This window comes from Echinops telfairi, unplaced genomic scaffold (assembly GCF_000313985.2).
Source record: "Echinops telfairi isolate 266 unplaced genomic scaffold, ASM31398v2 ScPeMD7_7410;HRSCAF=8448, whole genome shotgun sequence".
Taxonomy (NCBI): Eukaryota; Metazoa; Chordata; class Mammalia; order Afrosoricida; family Tenrecidae; genus Echinops; species Echinops telfairi.
Genome location: NW_022111310.1, coordinates 2,909,520 through 2,934,942, shown reverse-complemented (window position 1 = coordinate 2,934,942; position 25,423 = coordinate 2,909,520). Strand labels below are relative to the sequence as shown.

General features: G+C 52.0%; 1 protein-coding gene across 1 annotated transcript in view; it reads left to right on the top strand.

Annotated features, from left to right (window-relative positions):
- Positions 1–25,423, top strand: part of GABBR2 (gamma-aminobutyric acid type B receptor subunit 2) — a 265,401-nt gene that overhangs the window by 168,591 nt on the left and 71,387 nt on the right. Inside the window, exons 7-9 of the mRNA XM_004711077.2 lie at positions 1,643–1,703; positions 17,896–17,976; positions 24,686–24,836. Coding sequence (XP_004711134.2) covers positions 1,643–1,703; positions 17,896–17,976; positions 24,686–24,836 — 293 coding nt within the window. The remainder of the gene's footprint in view (positions 1–1,642; positions 1,704–17,895; positions 17,977–24,685; positions 24,837–25,423) is intronic.

Here is a 25,423-nt window from a genome sequence, read left to right as displayed (position 1 = left end):
AATGTATCCACTTGGAAAGAGACAAGTCCTGGGAGTCTTCGGGGCTTGCGGGAGATGGCGCATCAGTGAGATCTCCAACGTGGTCCAGTGGGTAAAACGCCCTCTTGGACAACCCCCAACCAAGGCGATCCATGTGTGTACAAAGGAAAGTTCTGGAAGGCTTTCTGTGTTTACCAATCATCCCTAGAACTGAAATCACAGCTCCGATATCACCTTACCTTGCAGTTTTTCACACTCCAAGGAATTGCTTACCATTGTCACCTGAATATAGAATTCGGTGGGTGTTAGTTTCAGGCTGGTACTACACCCAGCTGTCTTTAGGCTCTTGTAAAGGTGTCAATGTGGCCTTAGAAGGTGTTTCTGGCTCCTGAGAACAAGTTGAGTGATTGTCTTTCTTCTGAATGGCGCAGGGCCTCAGGCTTGGGGCTTCCACCCAGGAGGGGACATCCCGGCATCTGAGGAGACCGGAGCACTGCTGGGAGAGAAAGCCCGTGTGCCTTTAAGGCAGCTTCTCCTCCAGATTTCAAGTTAGCAGAGAGACGGACGCGAAATTATCTCTGGGTCAGAAGCAGCATGAGCCTTAAAATCAAACTCAGATTTGAATCCCGGCAGGCTTCCTTGCTGGCTGAATGACTTTGTACAATGAAGGATGAGATTTCCGTGGCACGGTGTGTATCAATTTCCCTGCAGGGCTGCAAACTCTGAGCTGGGCTCTACATGACAGAAAGAGCCCCAAACCAAAGCTAACCAGCTGCGGTTGAGTCTTGCCCACTCACGGCCACCCCCGTTTGTCAAGAGTAGAGCTGTGTGCCACAGGGTGTCCCATGCTGATCCTCCAGGTCTTTCGTCCAAGCTATCTCTGAGTGGACTCGACCCTTCAACCTTTGGTTAGCAGCTGAGCGTTTGTACCCCCCAGAAGCTGCAGAGAGACCACACCTCCTCCATGCCTTCTCATTAGTAAGCAGATGGAAAGCCTGGTAGCGGCCAGAAGGCAGGTGCAGTAGATGAAGCAGTCTTGCCCTTGCTCCTAGGGTCCCTAATGAGGGTCACTCAGCTGCCTGTGACCCTAGTCAGGTCTCTCCCATGCAAGAAGTGTAGTTTTGTGCTGCGCCGGAGCCCAGTTATAATTGGGACTGACGTCACCATTCAGGAAGAGCTTAGACAAGCATTCTCTTTCCTTAATAGGAAATATTAACAGACCTCCAGCACCCCGCTGGCCCCCAAGCCAAACTTAGTCTTAGCAAAGGCCCACATCTGTATGGGTGGGCATGGGGAGCAAAGGCCAGGTCGGCGTCCCCAAGCAGCTTCTCGGCTCCATTTTCCCAGCACGCCCCTGTCTCCGTGACAATGCAGGACACATGGAGTTAATAAATAGTCATGATAATGATGATGTCTATCTGGGCTTTGATTCATGTTCCAGTTCCATGATTGATTTGGGGCGCCTCAACTTAACCAGATAAAGTCACAACCAATTGAAAAACAATTGGTGTGATTCTGCATCTGTGGTCCAGAGGGAGTTTCTTTTTCCCTCCAATATTAGTAAATCACGTTGTACAGTTAATGAACTTCGGCCTCCAGCAGCCATGCTTGGACTAATATAGCATTTCTCTTTGTTTCTGTTTGTGTGTTGTTTTGTTTTTAGGGTCAAGTTGTGTTCCGGAACGGGGAGAGGATGGGGACCATTAAATTTACTCAATTTCAAGGTAGGCTTTTGCAATGATTATTCTTTCCAGTGGATGAACTCCGGGTTCTGGGATGTGTGTTGACGCCATGATACACAAGGAAAGAAAATGAACAGGGGATGTTTTGAATAAGAGAAAGCGGTGCTATTAGGCAGCATTTTTCTGCCAACAAAGGCACGTCAGCATCCAGCGTTTCAGATTTCTCCTCAACGGCGTGTCCGTTGAGGCCACCTCCACCTTCCCAGGTGGCCTGAGAAGCTAGTCAAAGCAAGGGGAGTGGAAGTGGTTAATCCAGTCCCAACGTTCCGAGCAGCCTGGCCTGGCTTATATTTCTTATTAGAGAAATCCTCAAGCATCCTCTAAAGGAGAGAGAATAGCATAATCAACCTCCCGAGACCCATCAGGCAGCTCCAACTCTTACCAACATTTTGCCACTCTTGTGTTGTCTTGACTTAATACACACACACACACACACACCACCACCACCACCACCACCACCACCACCACCACCACCTTCGCTTCATTTTGCTATAGAATTCTAAAGCCCATCCCAGACATTAGCTCATTTCAATCTATAAATACTTCAGATTGCATTTCTACTAGATAAGGGCTTTTAAAAAACATTAACCACAATACTATTACTGTACCTAAAACATTTAACAGCAATTCTTAATATCCTCTAATTCCTAATCGACGTTGGTTCCCCTGATCCACTGAAAAAGCAGTGTTACAGTGGGTTTGCCTGAGCAGAATTCACACAGGATCCTCCCCCCACACCTCTTGCATTTGGTTGATAGCTCTCTTTCATCTTTTTTCATCGATATGGAGCCCTGGTAGCATAGTGGGTTGTGAGTTTGGCTTCGACCTGCAAGATCAGCAGTTCGAAGCCACCAGCCGCAATGAGGGAACAATGAGGCTTTCTGCTTCTGCAAAGGTTGTAGCCGAGGAAACCCACAGGGCAGGTCTACCCTGCCCTAGAGAGTCGCTGCGAGTCCAGCGAGTGGGAAAATGAGCCCACCTGTGGGTCTGTAAGTGCCCTTCATTTGCTGAAGGAGTCAGGTGAATGTGTTGGGCTTATTGCTGTCGGGATTGGAAGGAGTCGTCCAGACTAAGCATCTGGTGTCCTGAGTAGAAAAATGAGACTCAGAGGGGCAGGGGACTTCTCAGAGCCCCGTGGCATCACTCAGAACCATGGCAGGGCATTCTTCCAGGGGTGCCTAGTTCAGCCCAGTATGGTCCACATTCGTGGGTGGTTAACCAGAAAATGCACCCACACAGTCATTGTCCCCACCGGGATCCAGAAGCAAGAGCAAGGGCCTGGAGGGTCCACTTATGCTCAGCAGGACTCAGAGTCACTCGGGACAGCAAGAAGTGAAAGCCAGGCACTCAGATTCATTCCGAAAAATCCCAACAGGATTCATATGGATTACAAGTGTTCTTCGGCAAGACCGCTCTGCAGTGAGATCTTGGGGAGGTGCAGATGGCCACCGTCCCCCTTCCCGTGGCAGGGAACGAAAGTGCACGTCAGCTCTCCCACATGCACAAAAGAAGTAATTTTAGGCAGACGTAATTATTCTCCCATTTGTTGCATCTTACTTCTTCATGGCTTGAACAGAGTAAGCATCTTGGCAAAGATACTTTCTTTTTCCCCCTTTGAGTGATGGCAACTCTGTTCTCTTGCCACCTCTCCAGTTCTCAAATCACATCGTTCCAGGAGAAGATTTTGTAAACTATGGCTTGGCCGATGACAGCTCTAATCGCCTGCCGATTTGATTGCTCCCTACTCCCATCCCCACGCCCACATGTGTTAGGGTTCGATGCCAGCCTCTTCGGGGGCTGTGGCTTCAGGCACCTCCATCAGGCTGTACAAGGAAGGCGGCCTAGCACACGGAGCTCAGGCCTCGGACTTTGCAGTCCCACCCAGCTGAGCTCCAGCCATGCACGTGCTGTAGGACATCAGGCAAGGGTCTGTGCTTCCCTGAATCTCACTGCTTTCCTCCGACCCGCCTCCTAGGGGCGGGGTGGCACTAGAGAGCACACATCCATAACTTAGCACATTGCCTGACTTCCGCATAGATGCCCCTTGTCCCTCGAGTGTGCCACTTCGGATTAGTATTTTATTGAAAAATGGTGGCACTTTGCTAGGACAAATCAAAATTTCCCTGGTGTACTGCAGCGCCCTCCCCCCTTGCTCCTTTCCCCCTCGGGCCTTTTTGTCTACCACCTCCCCTTGACAGCTGATCCCCACACTTACAGATGCAGGAGGTCAAGCTGGACAGGGCCTGCCAGATGATCTCAGCCGACCGCTTCCTGGTACCCAGGGGAGACTGAGGCCCTGGGAAGAGACATATCTGTCCCAGGAGCAGACAGCTGGTTGGTGGCAGAGCTGGGATTGGACCTCAGCTTTCCTGAGCTCTACACCAGTGGTGGACCGTCCACACGTCACCGTCCGTGTACTCACACGGCCACCTGGCCCGTGTGGACTCCCATCATGGCAGTTCAGAGATAGGCCTTCGCGTGATCCTGTTTCCATGTTTTGAAAACAGCCATGGGTGTTATTTGGGGACTGGGGTGTGATCCTGAGATGCAGGGGGCATATTGAAATCAGCAAAACAGTTTATTTTCCAAATTAAAAGAGCTTGAGAGGTACTTGTCTCCCAGAATGAAGGGCCATTGAATTATTTTCCTCAGCTTTGTATTGTGAATCAGATGAACATTTGCAGAGCAGAGCAGAGTTTTACATGCAACAATTCTGCACATTCTGATTCAACTCATCCACGGCAGTCCTTCCCATGTGCCATCCCTGACCCCACCGCCTCCCCGTTCGCTGCCTCCGTTCCTCCTTCCTTCCTAACCCTCTGTGCCCTTGGACAAATGCTGCCCGGCTGATCGTCAGTGGGTCATTATTCTAATTTGGAGATGAGTTCAGTGCAAGATCTGAAAGGCAAGGGCAATAGCCTGGAGGGTCCCTGGCCTCTTTCATGACTTTAAGTTCTGGTCCACATCCTTTTCGGAGCAGTGGGGAGTGGTAGATTGGCACCATCTAGATCTCCTGGCCTGAGCGTTGTGGAGACCGATAGTTGCATGATCCATCTGTCCAACGGACTCCTTGTTTCCCCGTGTCCTTCGATTTTGTTCTTCTTCTTTCCTCGGGATAGAGAGGGACCATTAGGTTGTACCTTAGATGGCTGCTCACAAGCTTTTAGGACCCCAGTCGTTACTCACTACATTAGGGTGCAGAGCATTGTCTTTGTGAACTAAGATAGGATCATTGACCTTCCTGTTCTCTGAGACGAAGGGGTCATTGGATTATTGACAGGTCATCAAAGCTCAAAGGGCTACTGGCTATCATCTCATTACACAGAGGGGTAACTGAAGCCCAGGCGGGAGAAGGGACTTGCCCCCCTGTGGGATGATGAGCTCAGGCCTCCCCTTCTCTGGGCCCAGGTTCTATCCCCGGGCTGCCTCCTGGGGCTTTCCAGTGATTCGCCCACAAGGGGAACTTTCCACCTTCCATGGGCTTGTTGCTGTGTGCCATTGAGTAGATGCTGGCTCATAGCATCCCTGTAGGAATGGACAGACTACCCACGGAGCTGTTCCGGAAAATGAATGCACTGCTGGGGGTGCTCACTCCTCTCTACTAAGAAATTGGGTGGGGCTGGGGGATTTTTTTAAAGAAGAAATTTGGAAGATAACTACCTGGCCAACCAACTGGAAGAGGTCCATATTTGTACCCATTTCAAAGAAAGGTGATCCAACAGAAAATGGGAGGTATTAAACAACATCACTAATATCAGAAGCAAATAATATTTGGCTTCATGCAAAACGTCTGCAGTGGTCCATCGAGAGGGAACGGCCAGGAGTTGGAGCCAGATTCAAAAGAGGATGTGAAAGGAAGGCGACCATGGTTCACATCAGATGGATCTTGGCAGAGAATTATCAGAAATATGCTTACTAGCATTTGATTAACTCTGCAAAGGCATTTGACTATGAGGGCCATTACAAAGGGAAGACTGGGAATTCCAAACACTTCCCTGTGTTGGTGAAGAACCTATCCATAGATTGGGAAGGGCAGGTGTGGAGGTTGTGTCCTTTCATCATCCTGATTCAACCTGTACGCGGGGCAATAATTCCAGAAGCCGGGCTGCACACAGGGGAACGTGGCATCAGGAATGGAGGAGGCTTCGTAATGGCCTGCCATGTGCTGATGATGCGCCCTTGCTTGCTGACAGTGGAAATGACTTGAAGCATTTGCGAATGAAGCTAAAACACAATGGTTTTCGATAGGGAGTATAGCTCGATATAAAGAACATAAAACTCCTCACTAGACCAATAGATACAACATACTAAACGGAGAGAAGGATTTCATTTTACCTGGATCCACCATCAACCCCTGAGTTAGTTAATTGTGCCAGCCTGGCCAATAATCACATGTGGTGCTGGTTGAAAGGTGGAGGGATAAATGGGTGGTGAAGCCTCGCCTTTCTAGTTCTCGGGTCTCTTGTTTTGTGATGGTTGTATCGGGTGCAGCTGCCTTAGCAGTTCCCTGCTTCAGCTTGCAAGATTGACTTCCTACAAGACATCCCCAAGGAGAAGCCGCATGGATCTATCCCGATGCAGCCCTGGGTGCTGGAGCAGCCGTGTGGAGACCCTTGCCAGTGCTGAGAGGCTTCCACGTTCATGGACTCAGCTTTCCTCCTGCAGTCGGCATTATTGCCTCTGTTTTGTGAGGTGGAGGACTTTGTGGACTGGTGTTGGGTTAATGGGTTAATGTTGGACTTGTGGGCTTGGGCAGCATTGGGTTGGGATGTTTTCGTGATGCACCTTTTCTTTACATAAAACTCTCTCTTATACGTGAGTCGCCGTGGATTTGTTTCTCCAAAGTACCCAGACTAATACAACCCCCATGTAAGCAGCAGTCAAGAAAGCAAACAATGCGTTGCACTGGGCAAAGCAGCTGCAGAACCTGAGTGGAAGGGAGACCGCAATCCACCGGCGAGAGAAGACACCATCGAGAGAGAGGCTCAGGGTAGCTGCTGGGGAGGGGCCAGGCGGGAGACTTGATCAGTAGTTTAAATTATTGTTTAATTTATAGTTTAAACTTAAGTTAAATTAAATTATTGATAACTTGAAATGTAACCACTCTCGCAATGCACCATGTGTAAAAAAAAATAAAAAGTAAAATAATGAAATAAAAACATAAAATGTTGAAAAGCCAAGATGTCGCCCGGAGAAGGTGGGCGTGCCTGCACCGAGCCATGGTGTTTTCAGTCGCCTCCCACGCGGGTGAGAGCTGGACAATGAGGAAGACCCAGGAATGGGTGTGTTTGAATGCGGATGTGTCGGGTGCTGGGGAAGGCCACTGCGAGCGCCATGCATGGCCAGAAGAAGAAGCACATCCGTCTGAGAGGAAGTACAGCCTGCGTTCATGCTCCTGAGAACAAGGATGCCAAGACTTCCTCGCACGTACTTGGGATATGTTCTTGTCCCTGGAAAAGGATACGGCCAGTGAAAGGGAGGAAGACCCCCAAGGAGACAGACCGATGCAGTGGCTACAGCAGGCTCAATCAGAACTGTTGGGCGGACAGCATAGGACCGGACAGTGCTTTGCTCTGTTGTACATGAGTCGCTGTGAGTCAGAACCGACGTGCTGACGGCCAACAACAACAAAGAGTGTTGACTATGCCATGGACCAGAAGAGTGAACACACCTGTGGTGGAAGAAGCATCGCCAGATGCCCCTTAGAGAAAGAATATCGAGACTTCATCTCATGCGCGATGGACACGTCGTCAGGAGGGACCAGTCTCTGGAGAAAGGCGCCATGCTTGTTAAAGTAGGGGTCCGTGAAAAAGTCCTCAAGCCTTCAACCAAATTGGGGGCGGGGGACCCAATGGGCTCAAACCCAGCACAATGCGACAATGGGCTCGAACCTAGCAACAATTGCGTGGATGGCATAGGACTGGGCAGTGTTTCATTCAGTTGTACGCAAGGTCACTGTGAGTCAACACCAGTTCAACAGCACCTAACCCACGGGGTGATAGAAGGTGTCATCTTTATAGGAAGGCGCTCTGGCCGCGTCAGGCAAGGGATGGACTGCTAGCGGGAGTGTGGACAGGTTGAACACACTCACGGCCCTGAGGGAGCCGGATGAGGCTATGCACTCCCATAAAGATGGACCATCTATGAGGGGCTTGCTCTGAGTGGTGAGGGGTTTGGAGGGGTGGTCTTTACAGGAAGGAGCTCAGGGGAGAAAGAGGTACAGTGTATGCTCGCCTGGGAACCAGTTGCACATGGGTGCAGATTGCCAGGGTTTCATCCTGCAGAACCACCCACTAGATGCCGGCTGCCAACCTTTGGCCATAGCTGTGCACCTCTCCACAAACAGCGCAGAACAAAACAGAAGTCACTGTCCTCGAATTGATCCTGACTCCTAGTGGCCTTAGAGGACAGAGCAGAATTGCCCTCCAGAATGTCCACTTGGTACATCTTCAAGGAAGGAGACCACCACCACTGACCTTTCCCTGTGCAGCTGAGCCTTAGAACCACCGCACCACCAGGAAGCCTAAGTTCCCTCATCCCATGGACCTGGGCCTCAAGCGGAAGTCTCACGTTTCTTTCTGCTCACACACTTTCTCTCCCAGTCTGCTTCTCCCCGGCTCTGGCCCTCTTTTCTCATTTAGAGGGGACAGTCTTGTGACAAGGCTGGCTCACAGCAGTCACATAGCTGGCCCCAGACAGTTGGCTCCCCTCCCAGGGTCTGCTCCCAGGAGGACATCCAGGCTGGGTCAAGTGCCCACTGAAGGGGTCAGGGCCCATGCTGCTTTCCCTCCAAGGGCCGTAAGAGATGCTTTTTCAGCTCCCCACTTGCACATATTTCCTGTGCCTTCTAAATCTTTTTATCTCCAGAAGAAAAAGTGGTTTGTAGAAGACCCGGTCACTTCTTTGCAAAACTGAAATGCAGCGTCGTTGGAAACGGGAGTCAGCCTTGGGGAGAAGGCTAATGGGGGAAAGAGAAGCCAGGAAGCCAAGGCCCTCAGCACTCTTTGAGTCCAGAGGCCTGGGCTCAGGGTAGACCCTCCATGAATATGGAAGCAAAAGGCTTGCTCTGAACCGCACCAGCAGTTGGACCCTGGGCAAGTCACTTCATCTCCCCAGCCTCCATTTCCTCCATCAGGAAGTGAGTGGGCAGCCTGGGCAGCCTGGCTTCTCTCTCCCGGGCGGCTGTCCTGGGAGCATGAGGTTGTGCTCCATCGACTCTCAGGCCCTTGGAAGCTGGAGCTGCGTCACTGCGTTCTGCCCGGCTTGTGACTGACGCTTGGGAAATGCCCGCTGAGTGGATTAGTGGGCTGAAATCCCCAGCCTGGCAGGGAAGGCTCATGGGTATTGAGGGACGTGTTAGTTCCCTTATGGTTTCGGTGACTCGGTTCAAGGCAGAATGTCTGGACCAAAGCAGTCAGCCTTGGCAACGGAAATGTCACCTGAAGTGAATTCATAGTCATGGCCGCCATTCTAGACCAGAAAAACCTTCGTCTTTTTACTGGCTTGGGGGGTTGGGCACACGCAAGGTACCAGCACTAGCCCCTCAGTCCCATTGGGGTGGCCATTTTGAGTTCAGGCAGAGAATGATCGGAGCCCTGGGAATGGTCTCTGCATTGGCTCAATTGTAGGGTCCCCCAAGAAGTGGTCATGGTTATGACTTGGGCTGCTAACCACAAGGTCCGTGGTTCGGATCCACCAGCTGCTCTATGGGAGAAAGACGAGGTTTTCTTCTCCCATAAAGAGTTACAGTCTCGAAACCCACAGGGGCAGTTCTACCCTGTCGTAGAGGGTCGTGATACGTGAGAATGGATGTGACGGCAGTGCGTTTGGGTTTGAAGGGCCCCCAAAGCCCTTCCCTCCATCAGGAAGGTGTGGCAGACACCATGAGTGGCCCACCTAGCCGCCCCAAGCAGCTTCGAGTACAGAGCAACTGCAGCTGTCCACTGGTGCAGGGAGCAGGCCAGGTGTCCCAGAGGTAGCACCCCCAGGAACAGACCTCAGACAATGACAGATGAGAGGCAGCGGGTGTCCCCCCTCAGGTGAGACAACTCTCAAGATGGTCTACTCTCTCTCAGAGATCCCCAGTGGGAGTGAGCCCCAATCGCCCACAAAGAAACTTGCTCAGCCATGTACCTTGTCCTGACTTCCGTTCCTTCCCTGCCCCCCACCCCTTCTCAAAATCCCCTGGGACTGCCTTCCAAGTACGCGGTGGGCATTCTTCCTCTGCCTCTAGGGAGCCCAGTCTACAAAGAGCTGGGCAAGGCAGGAACTGGCATCTCAGTGGACACACCCCCCTCGGACCCTTTTCAACGCCAGAGATCAATGCGCCTCCCCCAGGCCTCGCTGAGACAGACCCACACAGGTGAAGATGGACACTTCCGTTCTCCCCTCGGAGGGGAAAAAAGCATCCCTGTTGCCGCCGGCGTTCTAAACATGGCTCCCAGTCTGCAGCCGGGAAGGAAATTGAGCGAAGCCGTGATTAGAGGCTTATTTACACTGTTGCTGTTCCTTGTGAAATTTCAGCATCTGCCTCTCAGCTTGCTCGCCAGCCCTGCCTTCATCAGGCCTGCTTGTGAGGCTCTCGGTGGGTGAAGGCGATGGGCTTGCATCTCACGCCACAGCAGCAGCGGCAACTGCGTAGGCGGCGTCGCCTAAAGGGCAACGCAGATTTGGGGAGTTTTTGGTTTCAGCACCTGATTTGAAGGCATGGGGTTGTCCGTTGCTCTCACGGCCTAATTGCCATTCAGCCCGTACCTAGTGAGACGCGGGCTTGTCCTTCCCATTGGCAGACATTAATTACCGGTTGGTCTTCGGGGTAACAGATAGGCTTCTATTCAGCTTGTGTTTGCTGAGCATCTGCCAGGCGCTTTACCGTGCCCCCTGGGGGGCGGGGAGCTGAATAAGATACAGCTCCTGCCCCCAAAGGGGCTTCATCATCCCCCTGGCCCAGTGCCAAGGCCTAGAAATGAAGGAAGATGATTTCCCAGAACCTACCGGAAAACTTTAGGAGCCAGCCTGACCTGAGTTTGAGTGCTGGGGGAGGGGAATTTTTAGTACCCTTCTCCTGTAGAGACACGGGTGGTGAGTCCCTTCAGCAAGCCAGCCAGAAAAGTGCATGGTTGAGGCTGCAAACCCCACTCCCTGGGCTGTAGGCTGCTCTGACGGTGGGGTGGGCCCCCAGGAAGAGCTGCTCCCTGATCTTGTTACCTCCCAGATCCAGGGCTTACACTGGGTGCCATCAAACCACAGACTCTCAATTTTGAAGGGAGCCCTGAGTCTCCTTTGCAATATTACCTTTTCTTGAATACCTCCAGGAATGGGGAGCTCATTTCCTTTCCTATGGAAAACAGGTGGGCTTTGAAGCAGATAGGCTGGATGATTGTTCGCTAAGTAATGCCACCTGATCTCTCTGAGCCTTCGACTGGTCATGTATTTTATACCAGTTTTGACAGTGAAGGGGAGGGAGGAGTCAGCGGCATGAGGTGGCAACTACCCCCAGTGACTAGACAGAGCAGTCTACTGGGCAACTACGGCCCAGTGACTAGACAGAGAAGGACCAAGAAGCTGCCTGCTCCTGGCCACCTCCCTCCAGAATTCCATGAGCAAAGTGCAACCTTGTTCCTTGGGACAAATTTCAGGGGGAGCTTTCTTATCCCACTCCCCCAACGTCCACCCCAAGTGCCATTACTTTCCCCTCCCACCCCTTCCATCAGCTCTGAGCAAGACTTGATGTCCGGACCCCTGCCCTTCCCCCTCAGAGCCCTGCTGACACAGTCAGGTGGGGGAGCATCAGACTGCAGCCTCAACGGCAAGGTCCGTGGACCAGACCCAGCAGCAGCTCCCTGGGAGAAAGGCAGCCTCAGAAACCTCACACGGGGCTCCCTATGAGCTGGAACCCCCACAGAGGTTTGTGGGGGGGGCCTTCCCATCACTCTCTGTCTGTCCTTCAGCAGCTGTTTGGCCTTAGACCATAGAGCAGTGGTTCTCAACCTTCCGAATGCCACGTCCCTCTCCTACAGTTCCTCATGTTGTGGCGACCCCCCAACCCTAACATTATTTTCGTTGCTACTTCATCACTGTCAGTTTGCTGCTGTTAGGAATCATCATGTAAATAGCTGATAGGCAGGATGTATTTTCATGGTGACAAATTGAACATCATGAAAGCACAGTGATTCATCACAAAAACAATAAGTCATTATATAATGTGAAATATTTATTTCTAATGACAAATAAGTGAAATTTTGTCTTGAAGCATGGTATAGCATGGGTGACAGTCTGAATATAACAACAGTAACTACATTACTACATTTTGCAACAGTCTGAAGGTTGAGATAGCTTCTTTCTCACCAGATCAGCAGATCTGCATGTGGGCCGACCCGCCTGGGGATGGATAGAGGCGTGGTGTCTCAGTTCCTTTGACCATGTGTTTTCTGATGGTCTTAGGTGACCCCTGTGAAAGGCTCGTTCGACCCCCATAGGGGTCGCAACCAGAGGTTGAGAACCACTGCAGTAGAGGATGCAGGTGTAGAGTTGATGGAGAGCTTTGCTCCCTGTTCTCCTGCCTCAGGGAATATGGTTCAAGACAGAATCACTCTGTGATGAAAGCTGGTCCCTCTCCCGGTCTTGTGGGGGCTCCCAGGACCACACAAACCCAGACCCGCTGCCTTGGAGTTGGTTCTAACGCATAGAGGAGCGCTGTTCCCATGGCTACTGCAAATTGCCACAACGCTCTCCCAAGGAGTGACAAGTGGAATCAAACTGCTGCCCTTTCAGTTGGCGGCCAAATGTTCGACCCATGCGTCCCGGGGTCCTGCCAGGCCTCACGGTCTGTGACTATTTCCACGCTGCTTTTTTTGTAGCCTGATTTCCACCAATGGGATCTACTTGCTTTGCGTCGCATCCAAGTCAACAACTTGAAATAAAAAGTGTGCCTTTTAAAGAGAGCACTTCTCTTAGTGCCACAAGAGGGGACCGATAGGATTCTGCTGGGAAGAGGGCTCTTTGTTTCAGAGTATTTTTAGCCTCAGGTTCTCGACCCCGACTTTACATCAGAGCCACCCTGGGAGCTTTTGAAACCACAGCTTCCCAAAGATCCTAAAATAACGGGGACCCTGATCTCTCTAATGCTCGGTCGGGGCTGAGTACCACCGAAACCCCCGCAGTGCAGTCTGCAGGGAAAGAAACTGAGTCCTGGAAAAAGGGCTTGATTCATCCTGGGTCGTACAGTGTTGGGTCTGTGTAGCAGGGAGACGGGGAGCAGTGGACCCCACTGCACCCCTCTCCCTCTGCTCAGAATAATGGATAGTCTTCCCAGTCAGCCTACAGATCCCCTGGTCTATGTCCTTGCCTGCAAGGCCAAGTCCGTATCCAAATAAGTGGTTGGCATTGTTTGCACAATGGAGTTAACAAAGATCCCCAGAAATGGAAGGTGTAGGTTCTTGTGATAGTCACCTGTAACAGTTATGGGGTGGGCTGCTAGCCGCAAGGTCCCAAGTTCGAAACCACCAACAGCTTTATGGGAGAAAGACATGGAGTTACAGTCTCAGAACCCACAGAGACAGTTCTGCCCTGTCCTATAGGGTCACTCTGAGTCTGCGTTTGGTGATAGTCATGACCCAGCTGGCCCCAGAGAAATGGAAGACTCTAGGGGACGTGTTCCTTCCTGAAGGTGCTGGAGCGGATCTCGGGGCAGAGGGCGGGGGACCGCTGTGCTGTGCTCCTGAGACTTCAGCAGGCAGACCTCAGGCTCCACTGAGGAGCTAGCTGTCCAGCCAGCGGGAATCAGAAGGCCTGGCTCCAACACAGACAGTGCTGTCCCCAGTGCCTTGGACTTTGCGGGGTGCGAGAAAGGGAGGGGCAGTCCTCGGGGGAGGCTTCCTGGAAGAGAGACCCTTTGAGCCAGACTTCCCAGGTTGATAGGGTGTAGGCGTGTTGATTTGATAGGGGGAACCTTCCAACTGCAGGACCCCCTGGGGGAATGAAAACATTCACCTGCTCAAAGCCTGTGCACCCATGCTCAAAGCAGCCTTACCTGGAAGAGCCACCACCCCAATGCCTTTCAACTGATGAGCAATACACCAACAATGGTATGTCCATACAGCCATCGGGGAAGGAGGTGCTACCACACGGGTGCTACCACCTGTAATAGCTGCCCAAACTATGCACAAAGGACCACATATGCTAGGATGCTGTTTCCTTGACATGTCCTGAATTGGCAGACATGCAGAGACCAAAAAGAAGATGAGTGGTTGCCTAGGACTAAGCAGGGAGGATGAGGGTGGAGAGCACCTGCCAATCGACACAGGGTTTCTCTGGGGGCAGAAATGCTCTCAACTGAGTCTGTGGAGATGCCCTTGCTGCGCCTATTCACTATGCCCTTTCAGTGGGGTCCACTGCATGGTATGGTCCTTTTATCTCAGTAAAGCCGGTTAGAGGGGAAAACGCTGTAGGCAAGAGCAGACTGAGCCCCAGTCCACCCAGGCCCAGCACCCAGTGCTGGGCGCACAGGTGACACAGAGAACTTGGGGGGTGAGGGGAGGTCTTGGCCTCCCCACACTGGGAGAGTCAGCTGAGAGGAGCCGAGTGAGGGGTTCTGGTGCAGGCATGTCTCCAGCTAAAGAGTGGACCCGCTTAGCAGGCGGGGAAGAGCATGGAGGGAGCCGGGTGGACATGGGTTTGCAAACGTCCTCGCCAGCCAAGAGGTCCAGGGAAGATCGTATAACCTTTCTCCGCAGGAAGGAGGGCTGTCTGTGCACAGGAATGAGTTCACCTACCCGGGGGCGAGACGGCTTTCGGTCGGTAACCAAAAGGTCTGTGGTGTGAATCTATCGAGTGGTTACAAACTGAGGTGAGCCTGGCCCCAGCCATGGTGTTTCCAAGTGCCTCGCGTGTGCGCGTGTGAGTGCCGACAATGCAGAAGGAAGGCCAGAGGAGAGCCGATGCGTGGGAGTGACCGTGTGCATGCAGAATGCTGGAAGCCCTGTGGACTGCTAGAAGACCAAGCAAGTCCATCTCGGAGGACGGACAGCCAGAACGCTCCTCGCACATGAGGACGGTGAGACTTCGTCTCGTGTACTCTGCACATGTCCTCAGGAGAGAAACCGTCCCTGGAGATGGACAGCATATTGGTCAAATCAGAGTCTTCCAAACCGAGCAGGACCTCCAAGGAGAGTGCCTGACACCGTGGGCTCAGAGAGGACAGTTGTGAGGATGGTCCAGGAGCAGGGGACATTGAGTTCCGCGGTCCAGGAGTGACAACCAACTTGATGACACCCCAGCAACATACACTAGACCGTGGGCTTCCAGAAGAGGGAAGAAATCCACTTGTAGCCAGAATGGTCCTCCGAAGTTCTTCATCTCGTGGCCGGTGGAGAGACACCCGCTTGGGGAAGTAGAAGGTCAGTGGAAAGAGAGGACGACAGGCATTGTATCTGCAGCAGTGGCCTCCACAATGGTCAGGATGCCGCAGGACCAGCAGCACTTTGTCCTGCCAGGAAGCATGTCGATATCCTTGGCTCTGGACAGCAATAGCGGCTCTGCGGAGGAGAGGACAGAATGACCAGCTCCCTGGAAAAATGTCCGCCGAGGACACCTGTGGGCACGGTTCTCCTCTGTCACACGGGGTCACTATGGGTCAAAATCGACAGCAACCTAACCACAGGCAGGGCTAGGATAAAGCTGTCCTCACCGGCCTACACATTCTTCAAGGTTGGCCACTGTGGTTGGTCTTTCTTTCTCTGGGTCTTGAGCCCCCACGTGGACAGACCCTGGCCCGGAATAATGGCCGGTGAATGTTTGCTGAATGACTGAAGTGAGTGAACGAGCGCATCTGCCCTGAGCAGCCCATTCGGGATCCTGGATGTCCAGGGCCCTGCGGTCAAGGACAGGGAAAGAGCCTTATTTGCAGCTGGATGGATTCCTCATTGACCTTGGCTGAGCCAGGCCTGTGGCCGGCTCTCAATAAGGGAGGCTGACGTCCAGCAGGCCTGTCCAGCACAGGTGGTCACTGTGCTCCGAATTCAGAGTGAGGAGCCGCAAGTTCAGTGCCACCCAGGGTGTGGCTCAGAGCCATCCAATGTGTGGGTCTTTCTCGGTACAGAATGGGGCCAGTGATGCCCGGCTCCAGGGTTCAGGAGATGGGTGGCATGTGATGGGTGTGCGGTGGGGTTTCCAGCACCCTGGTGGGGAAAGGAAGCAAAGTGTGATCCCAGGGGAGCAGGGGGTGCCACTGGCCTCTGGCTGGGGCACTGTGGGGAGCCAGCCCGGGTGTTTCCCACCTCCTGATGGCTTCTCACTTTCTGCCTGCATATTTCATGCGCTGCCTCTCCACACCAAATAAATAAATCAGGGCTTCTTCCTCAGAGCAGCGGGAGCTGACTGGGGCCTCTGCAGGACCACGGCCTTCAAAAGGCCAGTGTGAGGATGGAGGAACGCCCCCAGCCACCGCTGCTGCCACCACCATGGGCTAATGTGACATTTAGGGGCCCGGTGTGCCTGGCAGGTAGCAGCTGCCCACACAGTGTGATGCATCCCAAATGGTGGGCTAGTCCTGGTGTGGAGAAGGAAGGGACTCTCACTGCCCCTGTTCTCCACCCACCTCAAAGGGAGGCAGGCAGGTGGGCTCCAGGGCCCTTTCCTGAGTGTTGATAAGGGCCCGCAGCCCACCTGCACTCCTGCAGATACATTCGCCTGGCCCCGGCATCCCAGAGGCGGTCTCACCAAGTGCACACTATTGCTGCGTCACTTCATGGCCTCTGGACGTCTCGCTGGGCGGAAGCCCACTGCATTGTGGGTCCCCTGTGTCTGGGGGCAGGCGGACATACCTCTGTGCGGTCGCTACATTCAGGAAGCCCAGGTGGCCCACGGAGTGGGCAGCACGGCCAGAACCATCGCTTCTCTGGGTCCCATCACTGAGTAGATTCTGGAGAGGGTGTGCTGATCTGTCCTTGGCTCCACACTCTATCAGAGAGACAGTCTGGGAAATGGCCCAGAGAAGGCTCAGATGGAGGGGAAGTACAGTAAGTCAGGCTCGGGATCATAGTTTCTGAGACTCTTAAGGTCAATTGACATGTAAAAAGAAAAAGACAATGTCCTACACCTGACCTCATTGACAAGTGACCTGAGACTTCAAAGCTTGTGAGCGGCCATCTGAGGTGCAACCAATGGTCTCTTCTGGTCTGGAGCAATTGAAGACACAAGGGAGCAGCCAGTCCCAGGGACCAATGGGCCATGTGAGCCCCTGCCTCCATGAGCCTGAGACCAGAAAAACTAGATGGTTCCCTGCTGCCACTACTGCCTGCTCTGAAAGGGCTCATAATAGGAGGTCGTGGGTGATGTAGAAGAAAAATGTGGGACAAACTCGAAATCATTTAAAAAAAATTTTTTTTAAGCCAGACCTACTGGCCTGGTAATGATGGTGGAACCCCACACATTCTTCAAGGCTGGATTAGCACTTGCCCCCCACAGCCCCACTTTCAGCCCAAGACCGGCCCTTGGGGTGAACAGTCACACCAGGGAGGCAGCATCATTAGAACCACCAACCATGCCAGCCCAGAGGGCAGCATTTGCCCAGGGATACGGTGCAGATGGCAGCGGGAAGGGGTAGGAAGATGGTCTGCGGGGGATGGTGAACCCAGGAGGTGGAGCGAGGGCCTGCTGCCTTATGGGGATTGCCATTCATTGTCACAGAACAGATGTTGAATGAAAAGCCAATTTGCTCTGTAAACTTTCACCCAATAAAAAAACGGGATGATGAGGGTGGCTGGAGGGGTTCCAAACTGGTGCCAGGGGAAGAGTCTGTCATTGCCTTCAAGTCTCAGGGCTTGTCCTGGGGCAGGGGGAAACAGAGAGGCCTGTGTGGTCCCAGGGGGGCAAGTTGGGAGAAGTGGGAAGAGAGACAGGGAGACGATAGCCTAGCTCGGGGACCAGGAAGTTCCTGGCGACAGGCAGAGGGCCTGGTTCTGGGTGCTCCTGCCCGGGGCTGCAGCGAGGAGGAATGAGGGACTCGGGGGTGAGAGAGTGTACTCCAGCCCCAAGAGGGACTGCAGGTTCTGTGGTTCTAACAGGAGGGTATTGGGGAAAGCAAAAGTCTGCAAGCAGGTAGCCAAAGCCCGTAAAGGGAATGAGACTCAGGCCAGGCCCACCACTCACCTCCCCCATCTCTTGCTCCCCACAGACAGCAGGGAAGTGAAGGTGGGAGAGTACAACGCTGTGGCTGACTCGCTGGAAATCATCAATGACACCATCAGGTTCCAAGGTAAGGTGCGTGGGGGCCGGATTTCCTGAAAGGGATCATGGGTTTGCAAAGTGAGGGAGAGACTCAAACACAAGATGAACAAAAGACACAGAGCCTAGCTGGGTGGAAGAACACAAATGTTAGAATAAATAATTTGAACCTCCTGACCTGGGTAGCTCAGTTGTAGAGCATCAAATTTTAATCTGACGGTCCAGGATTCGTGTCCCCGTTCAGACACCAAACATACTTTCCAATCTACGGTAAGTGATTTTTGACAAGGGCACTAAGCTCACTCCATGGGAAAAGGAGAGTCTCTTTAATGAATGGTGCTGGGAAAACTGGATTTCCACATGCAGAAGAAGTGAGACTTGATCCAGGCCTCACACCACACACACAAGCAAATTTAAAATGGAGTAATGACCTAAGTATGTAAGCTAAAACCCTAGAATTCCTAGAAGACTAAGCACAATGTTCTCAGCCTCTTTTTCAATAATGGATTAGGTAATACAGAAGAGGAATCACCCAAATGAAGGCTGAGCATGATAGTGGACAGGAGGAAAGTCAAAGGAAATAGAGGAAAGAGCTGGGAGGCAAAGGGCATTTATAGAGGTCTAGATAAAGACATGTACATATGCAAATATATTTATATATAAGGATGGGGAAATAGATCTATGTGCATATATTTACAGTTTTAGTATTAAGGTAGCAGATGGACATTGGGCCTCCACTCAAGTACTCCCTCAATGCAAGAACACTTTGTTCTATTAAACTGGCATTCTATGATGCTCACCTTCCCAACACGATCGCTGAAGACAGATGGGTGCATAAGCAAATGTGGTGAAGAAAGCTGATGGTGCCCAGCTACCAAAAGATATAGCATCTGGGGTCTTAAAGGCTTGAAGGTAAACAAGCGGCCATCTAGCTCAGAAACAACAAAGCCCACATGGAAGAAGCACACCAGCCTGTGTGATCACAAGTTGTCAATGGGATCAGGTATCAGGCATCAAAGAACAAAAATCATATCATTGTGAATGAGGGGGAGTGCAGAGTGGGGACCCAAAACCTATCTGTAGGCAATTGGACATCCCTTTACAGAAGGGTCAGGGGGAGTTGATGAGCCTGTCAGGGTGCAGTATAGCAACAATGAAACATACAACTCTCCTCCCCTGACACTATAATGATCCCAATTCTACCTTACAAATCTGGCTAGACCAGAGGATGTGCACTGATACAAATAAGGACTGGAAACACAGGGAATCCAGGACAGATAAACCCCTCAGGAACAATAATGAGTGTTGATACCAGGAGGATAAGGGGAAAGTGGGGTAGAAAGGGGGAACCTATCACAATGATCTACATATAACCCTCTCCCTGTTCAAAACCCTCTCCCTGGGGATGGACAACAGAAAGGTGGGTGAAGGGAGACATCAGACAGTGTAAGACATGACAAAATAATAATTTATAAATTATCAAGGGTTTGTGAAGGATGTGGGGAGGGAGGTGGAAAATGAGGAGCTGATACCAAGGGCTCAAGTAGAAAGCAAATATTTTGAGAATGATGATGGCAACAAATGTACAACTGTGCTTGATACAATGGATGTCTGTATGGATTGTGATAAGAATTGTACGAGCCCCTGATTAAATATTTTTTAAAGCACAAAGAGCAAATGACAAAATAAGTAAATGAGACCTCATCAAAATTAAAAACTTTAATTCATCAAAAGACTACCCCAAAGCTGAAAAGACAAGTTGCTGACTGGGGGAATATCTTGGGAAAGCATACATCCGACAAGAATCTAATAACCAAATTATATATAAAACTCCCAAAGCTTAACAGCAGAAAGACAAATGATCTGCTTGTCCAATGAGCAAAGGGCTTGAATAGACGTCATGGGCCACCAGACCCATGAGACGATGCTCGGTGTCAATGGCCCTCGGAGAGATGCCCTCAAACCCACACTCCGACTAGGGTGACGGCGTTAAGAACTGGAGGAAAACACCAACTTAAAATAACAAATGTTAGGGAAAACATGGGGAGACTAGAATCCGTATCCATTCACTGCTGTAAGACTGTATGTAATGTGATGCCACCTTGGGGAACATAGTATGGCCATTTATCCTCCCCCCGACCAAAAAGAACCCTCAAAACAGAACCACTGAGACCCAGTATTCCAGTCCTAGCTGGACACCCAGAAGACTTGAAAGCAGAGACTCAAAGAGATATGTGTGTACACCAGTGTTCACTGCTGTGTCATCGATGTGTTCACAGTAGCTGTCGAGGGTGTTCATGCGTGGCCAGCACCTCCTGGGATTTGGTTCCTGCATTTGAAGGAATAAAGTCTTAGTTACATGGGACGCCCAGAGATTTGACCTAGTAATGTCTTTCGTACTTCTATCTCCTACCCCATCGCATAGTGCTTGGAGTCTGAAAAGCTTGTGTGTAGCCAGCCATTCAAGGTACAATAACTGGTGTCTACTCGCCGGTAGCAACAGAGGGGGGGAAGTCGGGAACAGAAGAGGATATGGAATGTGTGCCTGCCGGTCGGCCTCCTGTGTCAGGAGACCAAAAGAACTCGATGGTGCCTGGCTAAGAACAGGGAACATGTTGGTCAGAGATTTCACAGAAGAATCCCCATGGAGTCTAGACTTTCTAGAGCAGGGGTTCTCCACCTCCCTAATGCCACAACCCTTACATGCAGCCCCTCATGTGGTGGGGACCCCCCAACCATAAAATTATTTCTGTTGCTACTTCATCACTGTCATTTTGCTGCTGTTATGAATCGGGCGACCCCTGTGAAAGAGTCGTTCCACCCCCAAAGGGGTTGTGACCCACACGCTGAGAACCGCTGTTCTAGAGCCATAGTGGATAGATGAACTCCTGATGTGATTACCCCAAGAGTATTGGCAAACCTGAAACCAAAAATATCCCCCACGGTCATCTTAACACCAACCAATAGTCAGCTTGACTGACTTAACAGGTCAACCCTAAAGATGATACTCTTTGAAGAACTATTTCTATGGGAGCCCAGGTGGTGGAGAGGGTTATGCCATTGGGTTGCTAACCACTAAGGTCAGCAGTTCAAAACCACTAGCCGCTCTATGGGGGACAGCTGAGGCTTTCTACTCCTGTAAAGAGTTACAGTCTCGGAAACCCACTTGGGCGGTTCTACCCTGTCCCGTAGGCTGGCTGTGAATGGGAATCGACTCGATGACAGTGTTTTATGTGGGGTCAAAGTAACCACAGCAACTTGAAAAGTTATCCCGGGGACCGTAGGGCGAGGTAAGTTTATGTTAATGAGGGAGGTGCAACTCAGAAAAGGAGGGTGAGAATGGGTGCCTAACTCAGGGACATCCGTGGTGGTTGTCCCTGAATTGTACAGTAGAAACGGGTGGATTCCTGTAGGTTTCACTCTGTGCATCAGGTTCCCTCGGTCGTCGTGGAATAAAACCCTGCCATCCTGCCATCCGGGTCTCAGGCTGTGACGGGCCCGGGTGACTGGAAGGCAGCTGCTCGGGACCCAACTCTGGCTTCTCTGAGCTTCCGCATCCCAGAGGGTGCGGAGGGGGTCTCTGAACCCAGAGCCAGTCAGGCCACCTGCGGAGCAGGGCTGAGCCCAGCCCTCCACTCACCCCTGCAGGGCCCAGCCCTCCGGCTTCTTCAGAACCCCTGCACCAGCCACAGTGGGGCCCTTCTACCCACCATTTAACCCCCTCAAGTCCCTTTCTCCTCGGCAGCCAACGTACCCAGGCCACCAGGCCATGGCGAAGATGTGCCCCTCTGCCCACAATGAGGTGAGGACCCTCCCCCACCTCTCTCCGGATCGCCCCAGCGCAACAGCTTACAGGTCTTTGAACATGCGGAGTTCACCGCTGTGACTCCTCATCCTTCCACCCGGTCTGGTGCCCAGCCAGCGCCCCTCCACGTCTTCGCCCGGGCACAGCTCCTACCCTCTCCATCCCACAGCGTTCCCACTGGGGGCTCAGACCTCCCTCTGCCTGGCGTTCTCACGCCCTGACAGGCAGGTCTGAGTTCAAAGCCGACCAGCTCTCCCGATTACCGGCTGTAAAACCTTGAGCCGTGAAGTGCACTTGCAGTACAAACCTGGGTGCCCTCTGTAGATGGGAAAAACGATATGTGTTAGTCCGGGTAGACCAGAGAAACAAATCCAGGGAGACTTGTGTGTATAAGAAAGAGCTTTATAGACAAAAGCAATTGAATATTGAGAAAACGTTCCAGCCCGGTCCAGATCAAATCCATAAGTCTGATATTAACCCATGTGTCTGATACCAATCTATAAATTCCTCTTCAGATTCATGAGACACATGAAATGCCCGCCGAATGCAGGAAGATCACAGGCCAGTGGGCGGGAAGTCTTGTGGATCTGGGGCAGTGGGAGCATCTCGGCACTTCCGTGGCAGGGTCTCCACGGGGCTCCTCCAGCTCCAGGGCTCTGGCATAGCCCCATGCATCTTCTCAGCTGGAACGTCTCCCAGGGAGTCAGCCTGAGTCCTACCTCCAGCAAGCTGTTTTCCTCCTTATTGCCTCCAAATAAGGTCATCAAACTGCAACCTGATTGACAGGCTAAACTCCACCCCTTCACTCTTAATCCTCTCAAATTGTCAACATGTTAGATCACTTCCACAGGATATATATCCCCCACTTTTCCAAAGTTAAATTTCTGACACTTCACTGTTTGTGTATTTTAATACGATTTAATGGGTTAATTAATGTTTGAGTCAAGAAGCTCTCTCAAAAAAAAAGTTTCCCATATAAATTACTGGTAACTGAATCTTTGCTTGACACCATTCCGCTGATAAAAGTTCCGATAGGAACCACTACTCTCAGAGAGTGAGGAAAACCTGTCATCTTACCTCACCGTGGAGCTTAGACCATGGTAAGCGGTCCGTAACCATAATGCTTCTCACTGCTTTTGAAACAGCTCTTAGCCCATTTAGTATGTGAGTTCCTTGAGGGCAGGGCCTGGGTCTTGATCCTTGAATCACTGAATGCCCAGCCCTGAGCCCAACCAGCAAGAGGTGACCTGAAAACCACCTGGACCCTCTGAGACCGATGACTAAGTGAGAACAAGTAAGCTCGTGCTTCACCTTGCTTACAGGGTCTCCTACCCCTGTCTAAGAGGGTGCATTTGAAGAGACTTTGATGCTGTGGGAAGGAGTGTGGGCTTGCGAGGGAGACAGATGCCAGCCAGACCTAGAGACAGAATCTTCCATGTGGTGTGATTGTTCCCTGCAGATCATAAGAAGACAAGTAAGCCTTTGCTTACTGTAAGTATTGGGCAGGCCAGCATTGGCACTACCTGTTAAACATTGGCACTACCTGTTAAACATGCCTGCAGGTCACTAGCTGTTTTTGAACCTGTCAACTTCCCTAGGCTTCTTAGATGATTCTAACTATCCCTGACTTCTCTGCCCGCCCCCTCCTTAATGTCCCTGGACATATTTGAACTAGCTAGAAGGGTTTTTAAATATAGATGTTCTAGAGAACTCTTGTTCCCTGCTGCCATGTCTGTCCATCGTTTCTTTGTCTCCTGGGAGGGGAGAGAAAACCTAAGTCTGGTGCCCAGGAGGGTCCACTGCCTTGGCATAGCCTGGAGGTCCCGGAGCCACAGCTCCAGGGCGCTCAGGCTTGGCTCCTGCCCGGGGGCTGATTCCACATGTCAGCACTAGAGGGGACCGCCTCCAGGAGTCTCCAGTTCGCCAGCAGCAAGCTGGCCTGAAGCTTGAGCAAGGAAAGAGGGGATTAGGAAGCAGCAGGAGGAGTCCCTGCACCGCTCCCCCCAGCAGCCTGGACCCAGTGAAACTAAAACAGAACAGCGGCTTACAGCACGGAAAGAAGAGCCTGGTCAGGGCCCCTGGGGCTCCCCAGGTGTGGGTGCCCCTGACCCACAGGCAGGGTTGTCTCTGTACCCAAGTAGAACCCCATGTTTCAGTCCAGCCCTGGTGCCATGGGACACCTTCCCTCCCAGAGTCAAAGTCTTATGACATGGAAAACCAGAAGGGGCTTTTACAACACAATGACCTTGAGGCAGGAATTCCGTGGCCAGAGTATGAGACATCACTGACAGGCCTGGTATCTACTCTGTGGAAGGGTGGTTGTTACCATGCATAGGAGCAGTCTTTGAGGGCCAGAACCAGGCTCCTCACACCCAGGGGTGCTTCATCCAGCACCCAGCTGTGAGCCTCCCAAACCATTGTAACATCGGGAGATAAATGGCGATGGGATTTCAGCAGTGTCATCCAGACAAATCAAATCCTAGTATTGCTTGTTGTGGCTGGGTGCTACCCAGTCCCTTCTGAATGAAACACTGCCCTGTGCTGCACCATCCCCACCATCGCATCGATGTCTGAATCCACTGTTACAACTGTGTGTCCATCTCTCCATCCTCTCTTCCGTTGACCCTCCACCAAGCATCATGTCTTTCTCCAGGGACAGGTCCCTCCTAATGACCTGTCCAAAGCACAGCCTTGCTTCCAAGGAGCATTTGGCTGTTCTAATGATGACTACGTGCATCCCAAACCCCTCCCTGAGTCTATTCAGAGAAAGAAAGACATCCCTGCTAGCAAGCAGCCAGCCACCCAATCTAGTCGCGCCAGAACGCAGCCTTGCACAGGGGCCTGGCGACTGTCAGGGGCCCCCAGGCAGAGGTGTTCTCGGCTAATCTCCCCACCCTGCACGGAGATAAACCAGTGTCTTTCCCTGGCTGTCTAGGGTCCGAACCGCCGAAAGACAAGACCATCATCCTGGAGCAGCTTCGCAAGATCTCCCTGCCTCTCTACAGCATCCTCTCTGCCCTCACCATCCTTGGCATGATCATGGCCAGCGCGTTCCTCTTCTTCAACATCAAGAATCGGAATCAGAAGTAAGCTGCACATGCCCCCCTCTGTGACAGAGGGTCGGAGCCTCCCCTCATGGCCCATGCTCCAGGGGCCCAGAGCAATTCTTAGGACCAGTGTGTTTTCAGTCCCTGGGATGGAATTGTATGTCACACGTGTGCACACACACACACAAACACACAGGCCAGGCTTTAGGCTACCCAGGGGTTACTATGGTTGCTGACTACCATTGACCCAGCCTCATACACTCCACGCACAAGGGAATGAAACGCCGTTGAGCCCGGTGCCATCCCCATGATGAGTGGCAGATCCATGATCCGTGCAGACCCATGGGGTCTTCATTGGCTGATTTTCAAAAGCTGATCACCAGGCATTTCTTCCGAGTCTCCGCTAGTCTGAACACCCCACTGAAACTTGTTCAGCATCATAGTGGCATGCAAGCCTCCCCCGGCTGGCGGGTGGTGACTGCCCATGAGGTGGGTTGACCAGGAAGTAAGCCCCGTCTCCAGCACAGAGAGTGGGCGGTGGGGAGATGTGAGAATTCTACCATGGACTGATCAGCCTTACTGCACCATTCTAGAAGGTAGTATTGGCTTTGCAGCGCCTGTGGGGA